General features: G+C 43.5%; 1 protein-coding gene across 2 annotated transcripts in view; it reads left to right on the forward strand.

Annotated features, from left to right (window-relative positions):
- PRKG1 (protein kinase cGMP-dependent 1) overlaps nucleotides 1–18,363 on the forward strand; it is a 1,225,781-nt gene that overhangs the window by 345,938 nt on the left and 861,480 nt on the right. For both annotated transcript variants that reach the window (XM_088459635.1, XM_088459634.1), the window contains exon 2: nucleotides 12,783–12,949. In XM_088459635.1, coding sequence (XP_088315761.1) covers nucleotides 12,783–12,949 — 167 coding nt within the window. The remainder of the gene's footprint in view (nucleotides 1–12,782; nucleotides 12,950–18,363) is intronic.

Here is an 18,363-nt window from a genome sequence, read left to right on the forward strand (position 1 = left end):
TTCTTTTCAAATGATCCATCCAATTACGTTTTAATAAAGAACAAAAGCATCTTACCACCTGGAACAATCTGTAGTTTTTCTTCTATTATGTGTTTTCTTGAAGAGAAAGTAAATTGACTTGAAGGGCTATTTTGTGAGATAATTGTAATTTACTGCTTCAGTTTATTAACCTGTCACTGTCTTCTTTATGTCCATGTTTCTCTGTTTTTGTGTTTACAACACATGGCTTATTTACATGTGCGTTTAGCTGAATAATAGCGAGTGCATGAACTTCGCCATCTGTTGTTTATACAAGATGTAGAACCTGATCACCTGCTTCAGTCTTCCTGCATGGTGTGTCATGGTTACAATTATGGTAGCTATGGATTTCTCTTCTTGGTGGTGCCTCCAGGATGCAGTTATTATGACGGCGGACGGTTTGCCGGCAGTCAAAATACTGATGCCGCAATCCCGCCGTGTGGGCATAATACCGACGCCGATATCCCGATGAACAACAGGATTCCTGGCGTCGGCATCCTGACCGCCAGAATCTTGAATGTCCAGACGGCAGGTTAATAAGAAGGTAAGCCGAGGATGGGGGTGGTTAGGATTAGGCAACCCCCTGGGGGACTTAGGGTTAGGCATCCCGCTGGGAGTGTTAGTGTTAGCGTGAGGGGAGGGGAATCTTACAGTTAGGCACCCCCCGGGAGACTTAGGTTTAGGATGCCGGAAGGGGGGGTTAGGGTTAGGCACCACAGGGGGGGACTTAGGGTTAGGCAGCCCCTGGGAAGGTTAGGTTTAGGCACCACTAGGGGTGGGTTAGGGTTAGGGGGGGCAGGGAAGGGTTAGATTACTTACCTTGTCACGTCGGGATCTCCTGCTGTCGGGCTTCCGGAGGTGGTGTTTGAAACGGTGGCTAAAGAGACGTCGGTATTTCAATACCATTCCTTCTGTCTTTCAAAGAAAGGGGAACCACTGCGGGATCACCGCTATCAGCCCAATGTGTAGATGAACTGAACCCTGTGTCCATCCCCTCCCAAATAAGTTAATACACAATGACACAGGTAATTCTCACCTATCCAAACACCTCTACCTTCTATAACCTCAAAGTATTTATGACTTTTAAAATCTAAAACCTGGTACCTTCTTATATCCTAAACTTTCATCCCCTCATCCAATACCTGAAAGACACCCTAGATTCCCTTTACCAAAACCCATATCTATTCACGCAATCACATTCCCTCATACAATAATAAATAATAATTAATATACTGTATATTTACTTATACTCTAAACACAATAAATTTGCAGATTGTCTTAAAAGGTTTTGGCCAGTCTTTCATTGGTGCACTTGCTGGCACAGTTGGATCTGGGTTTGTACATTTATTATATACATAGTATAAGGAGATGTAGCTAAGATCTGGATTGTTGGGATGCCTGGGTGCTCAGAATGCTGGTGCTGGAATCCCATCACCAGTCAGAATCCAGGTACCAGCATCCCGACAGCTGACATGTCGATGGTAAGTTTTCCTAGTGTTAGGCACTAGGGGGAGGGTTAGATTTAGGCTGTGGGGGGGGAGGGTTAGATTTAGGTTGAGGGGGGGTTAGATTTAGGATGTGGGGGGGAGGTTAGGTTTAGGCTGCAAGGGGGGGTAGGTTTAGGCTGCGGGGAGGGTTAGGATCAGGGTACTTACTGGCAGGTGTCGGGTTTCTAAGTGCTGGCATTCCGTGCCCAGCCCAGTATAAGAGTGTATTCCTGCAGCTGCCTTTTTGCAGCTGTCCTAGTCACACTGATAATGTCTTGATCTTTCCTAACTAATTTTTCCGTTTCTCTCACATGCGAATCTCTCCCTCTATATTACATAGCACTGCTAAGTCTATTGTACACCAACTTGGTTCATTTGTTCACTATTCTGCCAATGCTCCAATAAACCTGCGCTCACTTCTGTTACCGATAAACATTGTCTGGGTTGTGTCTCTTTGTGGCTTTCTTTAGCTCACAACACTACTGTGTTTGATATGCAACAATGCACTCTTGTTAACTATATCTATGCAGCCTTTAGGATGTTTGTGCTCATTCTGGTACTTATAAATAGTCTCTGGGTTGTGTCTATTTGCAGCTTTGTTTACTGCAGTTCACAACAATGTGACGGTGTGTTATTACTTGTATATTTGCATACTGACTGTGGCTACGGTGGAGTGTACATTAATCTACCCTCCATCAGTGTTATACTGGGTACACACTGGCAGATATATTGGCCGATCAATTGATCAGCTAATATATCGTGCCCCCGTCGGCCACTGTGTGTACAGACGATATGTCTGTGAACAACGTCGTTCACAGACATATCGCATTGGCTGTGCTGCAGACATATCTATCCATCGCCTGTATACAGGGGTGCAGAGAGGTGGAGGAGCCGCAAGCGGGGACTACTTACCTGGGTTCAGCACAGCTCCCCATCCACAGCAGCCCAGCACATGCTGCTGTGTGCTGGGCTGCACTGGAAGACTGTCCGAGGCTGCTAAAGCAGCAGTCCGAGCATTTTCCTATGCCAAAGGGGGGAGCGATCACGCTGATCGTGCCCCCCATTGGCTGTGCGCCGGGATGAGGGGCACACAGTGCCCCCCTCCCCAGAACGCAGCGGCACGTCGCAAATGTTTTTCTTTCCAAAGGGGGCGTGGCCACGCCTTCTGCGATTAGGTCACTCCCCCTACCCGCCCCCAGTCCGCCCCGAGCCGCTGCACCATGCAGATGATGGTCATTCAGTGTGTATGAACAACCATGATCTGCAGATATATCTGTCAGGTGTGTACCAATCTTTAGCGACAGTCCAGCGGGGTATCAATCCAGACCTAAATGTTGAAGAGAGCACACAGCGCTGTCTCTCTTTTATAGCTACCTTATATGCTGCTGGTTGCAACTGGATATGCTTGCATCCTGTACTTGCTGCATACTCTTAACCCTGTGTTATCCTGCATCTGTTTCTATTGGTTAATCCCTGATTAAGTTTATTTGCTGTGTGGACTGACCATATTGCACACACCCGCCACCTGCTACCACCGTAGGATCTACCAATAGGTTATGGGCACAGACACCAGTGCGTGAAGATAGACAATACCAAGAAAAAAGGCTGCATCAAAACGGAATAAGAGGATCCAAGTGAGCACAGAAAAGTGATTTATTCATATAAGGGAAAATATATAGTGCAGGGGCTAGCATGAGCTTCATTAAACTGATGGGCTCAGAAAACTATAGCACATGGAAGCTTTCAATGAAGATGCAGTTAAAGTGGGTAAAGCTGTGGAAGGTTACCAGTAAACCAGGTGAAACTACTAATCCAGATGATGTTGATAAAGCAATGGAAACAATAGGTTTGGCTGTGGAACATCATGTATATTCCATTAGCCACAAGAAATCATTAGCACGTGATATGTGGGTGACTTTACAAATGTCTTATGAAGACAAAGGTCTAATGAGAAGAATCAACCTGAGGCATACTTTATATGACATAAAGCTGAGTGCATGCAAGGATATGAATGAATATATAGATAAAATGCTGTATATCTCTCTAACTGACTTCAGTAGGCGTCCAAGTAGACGACGGCCGAGGTTGCAATGGCATTGCTGCAATATCCTACACCAGAGTATGATTTCCTAGTAGAGGCTTTGAAGTCTTATGTTACAAAGCTATCAACAGAGATTGTATGGGCCAAATTACTGCAGATGAAGAGTGCATACCTGTACTGGCCAATGCTGAGAATTCTATTCTGCTATCAAAGGGCGTAAAACCCAAAAGCCAAAGTATAAATACTTCAAGTGACACAAAATGGGACATAAAGCCTCAGAGTGCAGAATGAGTGAACCAAGTGGTGCTTTATCATACAAGCATGATAGAAGAAATTAATCAGTGTTGCTGATAATCACCGCAATGACTGATGCTACATGGATTCAGGAGCCACAAGGCACTTTAGCTGTAATGAATGTTGGTTCAAGTTACTAAGGCCATGTGGCCCTGTGAACGTCAGGGGAATAAGAAACAAAGTCCTAAATGCCTCAAAAGTCTGGACAATTACTGTGCGCTTAAGAATGAAAGGTGAAACATTTGTCACAGATGTAGAAGATATGTTTTTTTGTGCCAGATCTAGGATCCAGTCTAATTGCCATCAGTGTACAGGAGAAAAAAGGATACAAAGTCCAATTTGCAGAGGGACAGTGTGTTGTGTACATCAAAAGAGGGCCGTAATTCCAACGTCAACCCGGTGCCAACAACTGTATTTCCTAGCCACTGAAGAGTGTTGTATGATGGCAGCATCGAACTTCAACCAGTCCAATGGTATCAGAGACTGGGTCATGTAGGATACAACAATTTACAGAAGTATTTAGATGGCATAGCGACAGGGATGTTGGTGAACAGCCATTAAGGACCAGAGTGTGAAAGTTGTGTGAAGGGTAAGCCAACATGTTGCCCCTTTTCTAAGTCAGTGGTCGGAGATAAAGCACTGTTGGAAGTGGTGCATATGGATGTGGACCATTTGAAGTGGAGTCAATAAACAGGAATCACTACATCATGATGCTCATAGATGATACTATATGAGGATTATGTATGTATATATCCTGAAAACCAAGAGTGAAGTTATAAGCAAAATTGTGGAGTACAAGAGTCTAGCAGAGAATCAGACAGGCCTGAAGATGAAAGTGCTAAGGTCTGACAATGATGGAAATTATGAAAATAGAGATCTAGCTGTCTAGAAGAGGAATGGCATACAGCACCAACTAACATTTTCCTACTCACCAGAACAGAATGGTGTGAGCAAAAGAGCAAATAGAAGAATTATTGAAAGAGCATGGACTACTGTATGTTAAGTGATGCAGGTCTGGACAACATATTCTGGGCAGAAGCAGTCCAAACTGTAGTCTATCTTCAGAATTGAGCACCTACAGTGGCACCAATCAAGGCGACGTCCAGGAAAAGGCCAAGTAACATGTTTTTGAATGTCAAACATATGCCCATAGCCCTAAAGAAAGGAGTTGCAAGCTGGATCCCAAGTCCATCTCATGTATCCTGCTGGTACACTGTCAGCAAAGCAGAGGTCATGCTGTACCATCTCACAGATGACACAAATGACTCACAGATGACACAAATGACTCACAGATGACACAAAATAGGTTCCTCTTGTCAGTAGATTCTGCGTTTTCGAGGTCTTGCTGGGTGCCAGCAAAAACATCCTAGCGTTCCACCTTGTGGCACACATGCCCAGGATTGTCTATGCCTGCTGAAAGTACTGAAGAAAAACATCTACTCCAGTTCTTTACAAGGCCAACTTCATGCTGTCTGTTTCTAAATTTGTTAGATTGAAAATAGTGTTGAAAGTAGGCAAAACAAACAATAAATAAATGAATAATTTATAGCTTACAGGCTGACTGCTTGCAGTTTAAAGCTTGTTTTGTATACTTTGTTACTGCAGGATTTTCTCTAAACCTGAGTACATAACTTGTTCCTAAAATAGCAAACAATCGTATCTTAGAGGAAGCTATCAGAAGTCAGTTTAAATTGTGCCCAATTGTCTGTATACAGTACATGCCTCACACCTGCTTGTTTACATGATCTGGTCTCCAACAGATGAGTTTGCAACCAGAGAGTCATTTGTTATAAGGCTTCCCAAATTACTCGGCACATTTTAATGAAACATTAAAGACATTAAAGTGATGAGTGTATCTCTACCTCCATTGGGATGCATTTCAGCTCCAGGTGATTTGCCTCCATCTGAGAAGGGATTTGGAGCGTCAAAATTGTACATCGCTTATTACTTTATAGGCTCTGTATATCCACCATTTCAAATTACCCCAACCCAAAAAAAAGAAACTTGCAATGGGGAGTATAATAAGGCACAGTAAGCAACCCAATGCTGGCTTCGAGGCAGAACACATGCTGTAATAAATGTTCTGTCTGAACCCTTCAAAGCTCACGGGATCCCCAGCACATTGCCATTTCCTTCAGGCAGCAGAGATCTTAATATGCTTGGCAATAACTAAAATAAATTTTTTGAGATCTTCCCACTGGCTTTTCTTGAGACTGGAGATTTTGATTCTATGTGTGACTCAGTAATGATCATGGACATTGGGGCATTGAAAACGCTTCTGGAGCGAGCTGTACAAACCTGTCCTGGTCACCCATACAGCATTTCATCATTTCAGGCCAGAGCAGTAAAAATGGCAAACTTATTTTACTTCATAGAGGTTCATGGAGAAAAGGGGGATCAGTGCGGTGTGTTTCTTGCACGTTCTTTGAAATTGGCCATGGCAAGAATTACGTTGCTTAGTCTGGATATAACAAGCAACTCATATATTTTATACTTTTATAAAGTTTCAGAGCTCAGGTGTGTTTTTTAATGTCTACTAAAGCAAGTAGATTATGTGCCTATTTATGAGAACAGGTTATTATTTCAAGTTCATAAAATGGACTTGCATTGTTTTTAAAAATTAAGGGAAAACAAATCCTACTAGCTGTATCCACCAAACTGTAGCACCTTTTTTCGAAAAGGGATAAGGGGGTAAATTTACTAAAGTGAGAGTTTTTAGAAGTGGAGATGTTGCCCATAGCAACCAATCAGCTTCTAGCTATTATCTCCCAGAACAGGCCTGGCCAACCTGTGGCTCTCCAGCTGGTGTGATACTACAAGTCCCAGCAGGCCCTACTACAGTTTTGCTATTATGGAATGTTAAATCTGTGGCAGCGCATACTGGGACTTGTAGTTTCACAACAGCTGGAGAGACAGGTTAGCCAGGCCTGTTCTAGAAGGTGCTAGTTAAATGTTAAGTAGAATATGAATGTTAATTAGAATCTGATTGGTTGATATGGGCAACATCTCCATTTCTAAAAACTCTCACTTTAGTAAATATACCTCATAGAGAGTCATCTAAGAGCCTATTAATCAAATATGAAAGAAAAGAATGTTTTTCTATCCTATTGGGGCCTACTTAAATAAATACAAAACACATCACAGATGCTAAGTTTCCTGGCAATACTGGCTTGCAGCGGTAAGCAGAGGTTTACCACTTTGCCAGCCTCTCCGGTTCCCTACTGCGCAGGCGTGACCTAGTTTCACCGGATCACACATCTGCACTGCCCTAGGATACAGACTTGAGCTTCCAGTACCAGATTTGACAAAAAATAGAAAAAATTAATACATTTGTAAAAATAGAAATAAATTATTTTTTTTCTCTTTTAAAGAAGGAAAACATTTTTTTTTTTTTAGTAATAAGGATTCATTTTATTTTCTGCTAGACAGTATTACCATCCTTATCTTAGTGATTGCCTACCTCATTGTAGTACAACACCGCTGTCATTCTTAAATACTAAATAGGCGATAATCAGCTTCCCCGTCCATAGCATGGTGTAGTTGACGCCAGACATTTCTACTGCCGGCAATACTCGATGATAGCCACCACTGGCTGTAGCCGTTGTTATATAGCAAAAAAACCCTATTAGAGACAGGGCTTCTCTGGGCTTTATACATATGCTGCACAGAGTTAGATGCAAAAAATTGCAGAAACATATTACACTTTGACAAAACCATGTTGCACTACGGGATGGGTAGGAGAAGATTTATTATGTAAAGGCTAATTATTAGCACAGCACATATTTCATACATGCCTACTCTCCCGGAATGGGTGGGAGTCTCCCGAAAATCGGATGCTGCTCCCGGCCCACCGGAAAAGTAGGCAAACCTCCCAGCCGCCGCAACCCCCCCACATCACCCTGGACCCCCCCCGCATCCCACGGCATTGTGAAGAGGGGGCGGGATGGACCACAATGATGCAATCGTGTGGTCATTCCCCAGCCCCACCCCTAATACAACATCATCTCCGCGCCACGCCCCCTTCTGCCATGGTAAGTATGACATATTTGTACCTTTTGTAAATCATAGCAAACAATTAGTGTTTCATTGTTTTACATTTTCCTCAACTATTCCAAGTTACACAATGAGAGCAAATGTCTGATTTTGATTATGTTCTTTTTTTTTTTTCTTTGGTGGTGGATATTACAGATTTTGCCCCTATATCATTATGGGTTGGGTACATTTCTTATGCTGCGTATCCACTAGACAATAAATTGGATGATGTGAACGATATCGTTCATCGTCCGCAATATCGTCCAGTGGATATGCCGTCAACGACCAGCGATGCGCGCTCCCGCTGGTCATTGACGACATCTTTCATCACCCATACTTGCAGGGCAACCTGACGATATCATCAGGTTTTACAAGTACGGGGACGAAGGAGGGTGACATCACTTAACGATATAGTGAATTATATCATTCAGTGTGGGTGCTCAATGGCGTTAATGTCATTGAGAAAATCACTGCCGGGCAAACAGTAGACAATATAACTCATGGAGCATATCGTCTAGTGGATACGTGACATTAGACACTCAGGGGCCTATTCATCATTGCTAAACTTTCCCTGGAGCCAATTAGGTCTAGAACTCGCATGGAGTGCCACCTAATTACCAGAGGAATTCATCATTCCTCCTCTCCATAACTATTCCGAAAAGATGTCATTTTTGCGATGACAGCTTTTCAGAAAATAGATAGTTATCCCTCTCTACACTAACTTACCGCAGCTGGAATCCGTGCTGCGCATGCGCTGTTACATTCGTTAACCCAGCACATGTGCAGCACTACCTACAGATGCGGTAAGTTTGTGTGTCCCCCTCCGCTCACCTGCCCCCCCTCCCCCCCGCTCACCCCCCCTTTAGCACTTACCTGTCCGCGCAGCAGCCTCCGGCTCCGTCCTGCTGGTCTGTCACATGGTCTCCCCAGCAGACCACAGTACAGATTAGAAAAAAAAAAAAAGCTTTTTTTTTTCTCTAATCTTTATTGTGTTCTGCTGGGAGAACACATGACAGCATAGCAGACGGAGCCAGAGAAGAGACCAGAGCGCCGGAGGTAGACGCCGGGGGACCTGTCCAGCTGGAAGCAGGTAAGTTTCACCTGCTATTTGCCACCTCACAGTGGCGGATAGTACCTCCATCAAATTCCGAAAATTCATAATTTTCGGAATTTGATGAATACGTAATTTCCACATCCCCATACTAATGTACTAATGTATGGGGAGTGTGGAAATTAATGTAGGGGGACTTAGCAAGGAGATATCAGTGATATCTCCTGTGCTAAGTGGCTTCATGAATACTAAAATAACGTTATTTAAGGAAAATGTCCTTACAAACGTTAATTTAGTGTTGATGAATAGGCCCCTCAAAATTTAGACATTCAAAATGTAGACACCATATTGTAGGCAGGTACAATAATTAGACAACCAAAATTTTCGACATGGACTATAGGTCAACATTCAATATGTAGACAGGTACATAATTTAGACATGGATATAATTTAGAATTTCAATATGAAATGCCGACAGTGTCAAAATTTGAGACTGTTACCATGGAAAGCACAGTTAAAATGTTGACATTTAAATTATAGAGAAATCATAAGGTCGACAACCAAAATGTAGACATTCATAATGTTGACAGTCAAAATGTCAACATAGCTAACTAATAAATAACTGGTTTTGACCAGTTATATCAGACTGATTGCAGTTACCAACTCAGAAGATACTACCTTTCATATTATAATCAGCATAATGATATGATTCCCACTGAGAGCTGCTGTTCGTGCTGGCATGTGTTGTTCTACAGCAGCATACATTAATTGCAGCTGACATAAATGCTGCGGCCACTATTGTCCTTCATAGAAGTACTAAATAAATGACAAGAACGGAAACGCTAATCCCCTGCTTATTTGCGCTACATAAATGACAAGCATACACCTGCCTATAGCTGTACTGCAGGTCAAAGTGTGTGCAGTGACCTATATTATCCGTGTTGACATTTTGACTGTTAATATATTGATATGGCCAAAATGTCGACATGCCTATATTTTGACAGCAAGGTAAACCATACATGCCTATATTTTGACAGCAAGGTAAACCACTATATGTGCCGTTAGCTATATTGTTACTGGCACCTTCCAACTGCAATACTAACTTGATATTAATAATTAATTTAATATATGTCTATAAATGCCATTACATGTATTTCTACACATGTCCATTCATAATGAAAGTCAATATACGAGTATGTTGTTTTATTGTTTTTTTTCATGTACAAAATGTAAATGTAAAATGCTCATTGGCAAACACAGGATTTCCATAGGGGGGTTTCCAAATGCTTGATTTTATAGCGAGTGTGGCCAGTCAATGAAGAGGGTAGAATTAGTGCTTAACCAGCTTTAATAAGCATCATACAAAGTGTGTGTATTAATTCCAGCATATACAGGACCAGCGATCACAGTAACCCATTATATGTGTCATACATAGTGTATTGTGACTGATCACTGGTCCTGTATATGCTGGAATTATGACTCACAGTAAGCCATTAGATGCGCCAGTAGGGCCATCCTGCCTGAGCTGAACGTATATATGTTAGATGTGGGCACCATTCCAGACTATTGGAGCAAGTCCGGGAGCCTGGAGGAGCAGCGGAAGAACCTAGCACTGCCCTGACCATACTGTATATGTACATATTGGGCTCCATAGCAATGCATCCCTAACAGTGCATGTTTTCCAGATCTTCTAGTTGGTGCACAGGTTATTTATTACTGGCTGATACATGTTAAAAGATCCACAGGTGGTGCTAATTATTTCATTTGTGATACTGAGAAGAACATGCAGCACTAGGAGCAATCTATTATATTACTATTTCTATTGTGGTCATGGTGTGGGCTGGGGAGGGGGGTTTCCAGGCAGACAGAAACCCCCCCTGCGTTTGCCTATGAATGCTATGGTCATTTTATTCTAAAATAAACTAAGCATCATCGAAACTTACACCGGCCCTATAGCAGATGCAGTGTCTCCATCTGACCATGACCTCCTATTTGAGTGGCTGATGGTCTCTGTACGCCTCCGCTTTCAGGGACACACCTGCGACACTACCATAAGCGGCAACATCTGTTATGGGAGTGTCTGGGGCGTGTCAATGCAAGTGGCTGCATTCCCAGGTGCACAGCTGCAGGTATTCCCAGGTGCACAGCTGCAGGCATTCCCAGGTGCACAGCTGCAGGCATTCCCAGGTGCACAGCTGCAGGCATTCCCGGGTGCACAGCTGCAGGCATTCCCAGGTGCACAGCTGCAGGCATTCCCAGGTGCACAGCTGCAGGTATTCCCAGGTGCACAGCTGCAGGCATTCCCAGGTGCACAGCTGCAGGCATTCCCAGGTGCACAGCTGCAGGTATTCCCAGGTGCACAGCAGCAGGCATTCCCAGGTGCACAGCTGCAGGCATTCCCAGGAGCACAGCTGCAGGTATTCCCAGGTGCACAGCTGCAGGCATTCCCAGGTGCACAGCTGCAGGTATTCCCAGGTGCACAGCTGCAGGCATTCCCAGGTGCACAGCTGCAGGCATTCCCAGGTGCACAGCTGCAGGCATAGGAGGACATGGTGGGACACAGAAACTGCACCTGTCATTGGGCTGATGCAAGTTTCAATGGTGTGACTGATGGTGGTGTATAAGTACACAGCAATCTGTATTACAGCGTGTACAGGCGCTAAAAGTGGCCGGCTCAGTCCTTGCACATTAGGCCGCACAAATGTACACAAGAAAAGGTTTGCAGGCCATTTGCATAAACTTGCAGACAGGCGACCGCCATGAGACGCTGCTGTGTTCGATTTAGCATTGCAACTTAGGGGTAAATTTACTAAAGTGATAGTTTTTAGAAGTGAGTTTTAGAAGAGATGTTGCCCATAGCAACCAATCAGGTTCTACTTAACATTTAACTAGCACCTTCTAGAAGATAATAGGTAGAATCTGATTGGTTGCTATGGGCAACATCTCTTCTAAAACTCACTTCTAAAAACTCTCACTTAAATTTATCCCTTAGAATCTGGCCCATTATCTCTATATAAGTACAGGTAAAATCAAGGTGCAGTTGGCATCAGTTATGATGCATAAGAACAAACTCCATCTTTGACATCAGATATTCCTATATCGCCATCTTTTATGCAGAAAAATTGAACAATGCCTGTTCTGTACAATTACAAATCCCAGCATGCTGTTTGAGCCATTAGACAAGTTTTCTCTATGTTTAAGGCAGCATGGACTGAAATATTGATGCAGGAGGAGCCATATTTCTATATACCTCCACTGGGGCAATTGCTGCTTGTAATACGGTACAATTTGGAAGAAAAGTATTATCTAATGGATAGTGATGTATAGATCATAACCTATTGTTATGTAACTTTTGTAAACGAACACACAAAAGGAATGGAGGTTAGAGAAATACATGTTTTAAAGCTGATTCACTGTAACTTGTTCTCTGATTATAGTAGTCTATTAAACTTATAGAGCACAGCATCCACTTTTATTAACACATTCTTAATGTTTATATGAACTACTGAAACATGACATTCCATTTGTGCAAGAGAAACGGGACCTGTCATCATTATAAAATAAGAATATCTGCTAGAGAGAGGCTTTGGAATGATACTGTGCAGGATGCAGTTTGAACACATACTTCTGCTGATTTTCCTGTTTAACGATTTATCATTTACATTTAAATGTTAAAAATTAGAACACTGGGCAAAGCTACCAACGTCTGGGTATTTACGTTACGAAAGTACAATGAAAAATGCATAAAATGTCACTCTACACCCTGGCAGATAAAAGCGTTCTACAATACCCTGGCTTTATCATCCTGTGTTAGTGCTGACGCCTCAAGGATATGACTAAATATTGGTCTCTTGCTTCAGGTCCAAGGATTTAATTAAAGAAGCGATCCTCGACAATGACTTCATGAAGAACCTAGAGATTTCCCAGATCCAAGAGATAGTGGATTGTATGTATCCTGTTGAATATGGCACAGACAGCTGTATCATCAAGGAAGGGGACGTGGGGTCACTGGTCTATGTCATGGAAGGTACAGTGTTTTATGTTTCCCACAGTTACTTTGCTTTTACTGTAGAAGATTTTGAAGTTTTGCTTTCCCGTCTGGGAGAAACTGAGCAGTGCTCTGCGCAGATGTTTAATTGTCTAATGCACTTTACATCCATTTAGCACCGAGAAAAAGCAAGTTACAATAAATTAGGTCATGCATTTTATCATGAATTTATTGTATCCCCCTGTGACTTGATTACGACCGATCAGCAGTCACTGAATCGCATGGCCTTTAGGCAAGGTTTTTGTGATGATCATGCTTCTTGATATCTTGCAGTCTCATTCAACCTTTGACTCTCCAAAAAGTGTTTTTAAAGCTCAGTCCCTGGCATGCTATGCACATGAGGCATAAAGAAGTATGTTGGAGAGTGTCAGAAGGCATATTCCTGATCCACTGCTAATAGTAGGGTTAATGCTTAAAAACACAAAGCTATGGTTTGTTGTCTAACTGCTGAATGGAAATAAGAAACACTGCTTTAGAGAAATTCAAACCAGGGACGAAACTTGGTGTTTTTGTCACCTGGGGCAAGACAGTAATTTGGCACACCCCCTCCCACTATGCACACACAGTAATGCCCTTTACACAGTATGCTGCACACCGTAATGCCCCTTACACTGTTTGCCACACACACAGTAATGCACCTTACACTGTATGCCACACACAGTAATGCTCCTTACATAGTATGCTGCACACAGTAATGCCCCATACACAGTATGCTGCACACAGTAATGCACCTTACACAGTATGTCACACACAGTAATGCCCCTTGCCCTGCACCCCGGTTTATCCAGCAGCCTCTCATCTTGCTCCAGTGTCCCTCCAGCAGCCCAGCAGGTGTGTATTTGGAACCACATGCTTGCACCGGCAGCCAGTCACCCGCTTGCATCCTTTAAGTGATAAAAAGCCATTCGCCGTCATTCTAATGTGGCACTAGTTGCAAGCCAATCGGAGCTCGAGGACCGACAGCCACTGCTGGTCTGCGTGCTCTGATTGGGTCGTGCCTGGCGCTACATTAGAATGACGGCAGCAGGCGCTGTGTCTCTCAAAGGCTGCTGGCAGTGGGCAGTTGGCTGCTGATGTATGGCTTCAAATACACAGCTGCTGCCATGCGTGCCTCCCTCTGTGACACGCACCCCCTTGTTTCTGGAACCCGGAGCACATGCCCCCCTCTAGTTGCGGCCCTGTTCTAACATAGTCGTTCTTTACTAGCTACAATAGGGGGCCATTAAATTGTTGGTGATGGCCGAGAGACGCCGGTGTTCAGAACATGTCGCCGGCAACTCACAACCACCATCATCAAAGATTTTCCTTTGCAGCCCATAGAGATTTGCAGGAAATTTTGCAATGTCACTGTACCATAATTCTCGCCAGTGTGCAGATTTGCGCACATTGCCAAGACTTGTTTACTAACAACCTATACTTTACTACTTTTCCAAGAATGTCTGGGACGTTCACAAACTTCTGGGAGGTCTCCCGGATTCCTGGAAGACCATGTGACCTTCACTAGATTCACTCCAAATCACATCATCATGGCCAAGCTCCTCACTGCACATTGGAGGGCAAGACTGTTATTGCCAAAATCACCCCACCAATCCCCTTGCTCATACTTCCTAGACATCCCTTCCAGGAATTCCCAGAGGGAAGGTAAAAATTTTTGACAAGTATGCAGTAAATATCCATTGGATGTCATTCTCTAAGAACAGTCTCCAGAAAATGAGCTTCACCAGACAGCAGCCCAACACTCCTCTGTTTCTTCCTATTGGCTGAGTAATGCCGCAGCTGCTGGCACAGGTGTCATATGAGTGAGGGCATAGCTACTTGTGGACATTTGCATCTTATTTCCTAAGAAATTTGTTTTGTACAATAACCCAAAAATCCATCCATTAGGGATCCTTAATTCTATTGTATTTCTATAATTGTATTTTATTACTCTGAGAAATCTAGCAATTGATAGCAATGAAGATTATTACAAATACATTGAGGAATGCAATAGAGGTGCTCCTCACTTAATGACCTGCCTGTTTACTGACCACTCGGACTTACGACCTGCCCATATGATCTGTGATCTGGAAGCCCAGTGGCACCTTCACCCGGTGCGGCTGCCTGGCAGCCTTGACTTCAACAGAAATAGCAGCAACTACCATGAGCCGCGGCTTCTGCTGTGTCCTACAATGAGTCGCGGCTTCTGCTGTGTCCTACAATGAGCCGCGGCTTCTGCTGTGTCCTACAATGAGTCGCGGCTTCTGCTGTGTCCTACAATGAGCCGCGGCTTCTGCTGTGTCCTACAATGAGTCGCGGTTTCTGCGGCTTCTGCTGTGTCCTACAATGAGCCGCGGCTTCTGCTGTGTCCTACAATGAGTCGCGGCTTCTGCTGTGTCCTACAATGAGTCGCGGCTTCTGCTGTGTCCTACAATGAGCCACGGCTTCTGCTGTGTCCTACAATGAGTCGCGGCTTCTGCTGTGTCCTACAATGAGTCGCGGCTTCTGCTGTGTCCTACAATGAGTCGCGGCTTCTGCTGTGTCCTACAATGAGTCGCGGCTTCTGCTGTGTCCTACAATGAGCTGCGGCTTCTGCTGTGTCCTGATCACTGTGGCCAGCAGCTTAGCACCCTCTCCTGTCAGACGCCCCTTACTTATCGACCATTTCGTTTAATGGCCTAGTTGTAGGAACGGAACTCAGTCATTAAGTGAGGACCATCTGTATTGCATAACCTAGCCAATAGAAAATAAGGAAATGTTACAATCACATATAAAGAAGAATACATTGCTGTTCCTTAGCAGATCATCTATATTTGGCTTTGTGTACATGTTTTATTTTGTCTGTTTGTTTGTGTACTCTTTTAATTATAAAAAATATATTTCACAAATTTTTCTAATTGGAAGAGTGCCCCATAATGAGTTTCTTTCCTCCCCTCTCCTAAAATGATTTTGCTGTTCGTTGCCATGTTTTTACTGCCATACACCTTTACAGAGACATAATATATACTAGTATATAGTATGGAGGAAAGCTCTGGAGGGCTGTCCTCCCACCCCATTATTATATGTGGCCTTTGGTAATCACTGCATTTATTAACAGGAAACTTTTTATGAACGTTGATACAACATGGAATTGCTCTGGAAGAAAAGTGTCATTTATTGTTCCAAAGAGTGCTGCAAACTGTACTCTAAGCCCTAAACATCTAATTCTTTATTTGTTTCAAACCATCTGTACTATGGTTTAATGATTGTTCTGGTCCCAGGAGCCTCAGATTGTTCAACTAATATTGTTTACAGGGTAAAAGCGATCAATAACCCTTACTGCTGTAGCCGAATGGGAAATTAAACACTTTAGATATGAGCAAAGAGTATTATGGAATAGTTTAGCAGAGGCTGACACCATCAAGTGTTCTGATTGTTATTAATTCTGAAAGCTTTGCTGCAAAGCATCAATGGATTGGCTGGGAGTCCTAGCAGGGGAGCTTTATACTGGTCTCACTCCTGCACAACACTGTACATTGTTAGCTCTTCATATAATACATGATCATGCCAGTGAGCCGCACTGGGTCTGCGAGAGAGAACCCCCCCCCCCATCCTTTCATCTCCTACCTTCCGCTCTACTGAGAGATCATCTGGATTAAACTTTCTCTCTTCTCGCCTTCTCCCTGTCATATTGTCAAGTTCCATTCAGGGAATTGAATTACCTTTCCAATCAGCTGGGCTGATTAGACAGAGAATTTTTTTTTTCTCTCCCCATTGTTCGATTGCCATTTTCAAGCTCGCTGTCACACATTTACCTTCCCGTGCTATTAACAGCGTCTTCTTCTGCTTTGAATCTTCAGCCTCCATGTTTCAAATTATTCTCTGTGGGAAGCCCAGCACTGTTTTCACGGCAGCTCTTCGGTTTTCTATCACAGGTTTGGGAAGAGCTGTAGATTTATAATGGCTGGAAGTAATGTAAGCTTGGCTAACATGCTTGCATTGACCCCCTTCCTGTGCAGCGCTGGGACTAGTAAGAAAAATATTTATGTCATTCAAATAATTGAGTTGTTAAGTAATTTTGTGCCTGCACATGATTATAACATATTTCTTGGGACATTATTTGTATTAGGAATGTCAGATTAAGAGCTGAATGCTGCACCGTACAGTGGCGGGGTGTGCAATTTGTATCACAAACTGGTTTGTAAGTAGTAGGCTGATTGTATTAGGTATCTCTTATCTTTGTCTGCAGTGAAACCATGCTAGAATGATGGAGGACATTGGATGTTTAACCATATGCATGACTTACAAGTGAATATATTAATTAGAAATGTTAATACTAAAAACTGCCCTTCTCTCCCCAGCTGGGGCTTGAGGGGTTTCTATATCCGGGGGTCATGTGTTCCTTTTACAGATGAGGTCTAAAAAAATACTTTTACTGGGTCTCAGTGGGGGATTTCAGTGGAGACTGTACAAGGTGGAGGTCTGTGAGTGAGAAGGAAAAAGGGGGGAGGGGTTGTAATTGTGAATTGTGTCTACCCCACCTAGGGATGGCCATTGGTGAGCTGTCCATCGATGGTTCCATCGGTGATTGCTGTCGATGGCACAAAACCATCTATGGTGAACCATCTACAGTTTGCTGCTGACTGGGGATATAAATTGGGTTGTTTGCCAATCAGGATTGGAAGTGGGACTTAGAGGGCCACCAGGGGGCGAGGCAGTGCTCCATGCTGTAGAAAAAACTAAAAAAACATGGGGTCCCAGTCTGCCATTGATGGCGGAGAACCATAGGATCTCTGCCATCGATGGCAAAACCATCAGCCATCGGTAAATAACCATTGATGGTCATTAACTGTCGATGGCTATCCCGAACCCCACCTTCCTCCCCTGTTGTACAATGGCATAATACATGACACTGTGCAGTGGTTGGTTGGGCCACGATGCCATGATTCACAGGTCATGAGGCCCTTCTACAGCAAAGTGGGCAGAATCCTGGAGGCTGGGTCACTGACCTGGGAGTCTGGGAGAGTTTCCTGAAATTCATGAGTCTCCAAGGTATTCCGTGAAAGCAGAGAAGTATGGATTTGTCCCCTCACTCACCCCCCCCCCAACACTACCCCCTCCTCACCACACACACACACACACACACACACACACACAAACACACACACACCCACACACATCCCTCTACCAGTATTTTAAATTGGCAGACTAAATTGACTTGCAATACCATGAAAAAGTGACTGCATTACCTGTTTTGGAGTTCTTGATTATCATATGACAATTGACCACATTAACATAGTGTTCCTAACAAATAGGCAGTTTTGCAGTTACATTTTACCTACTCTTGCCTCTCCTATCTGTTCTCAGTGCACCACAAGGATACCAGCTGAATCTTGTGTTCCTCGTTTGCTTAAAATACCAACTATTATCTAGAAAAG

Source organism: Taudactylus pleione, unplaced genomic scaffold, assembly GCF_031769625.1.
Source record: "Taudactylus pleione unplaced genomic scaffold, aTauple2 ptg000918l, whole genome shotgun sequence".
In the NCBI taxonomy this organism is placed as follows: domain Eukaryota; kingdom Metazoa; phylum Chordata; class Amphibia; order Anura; family Myobatrachidae; genus Taudactylus; species Taudactylus pleione.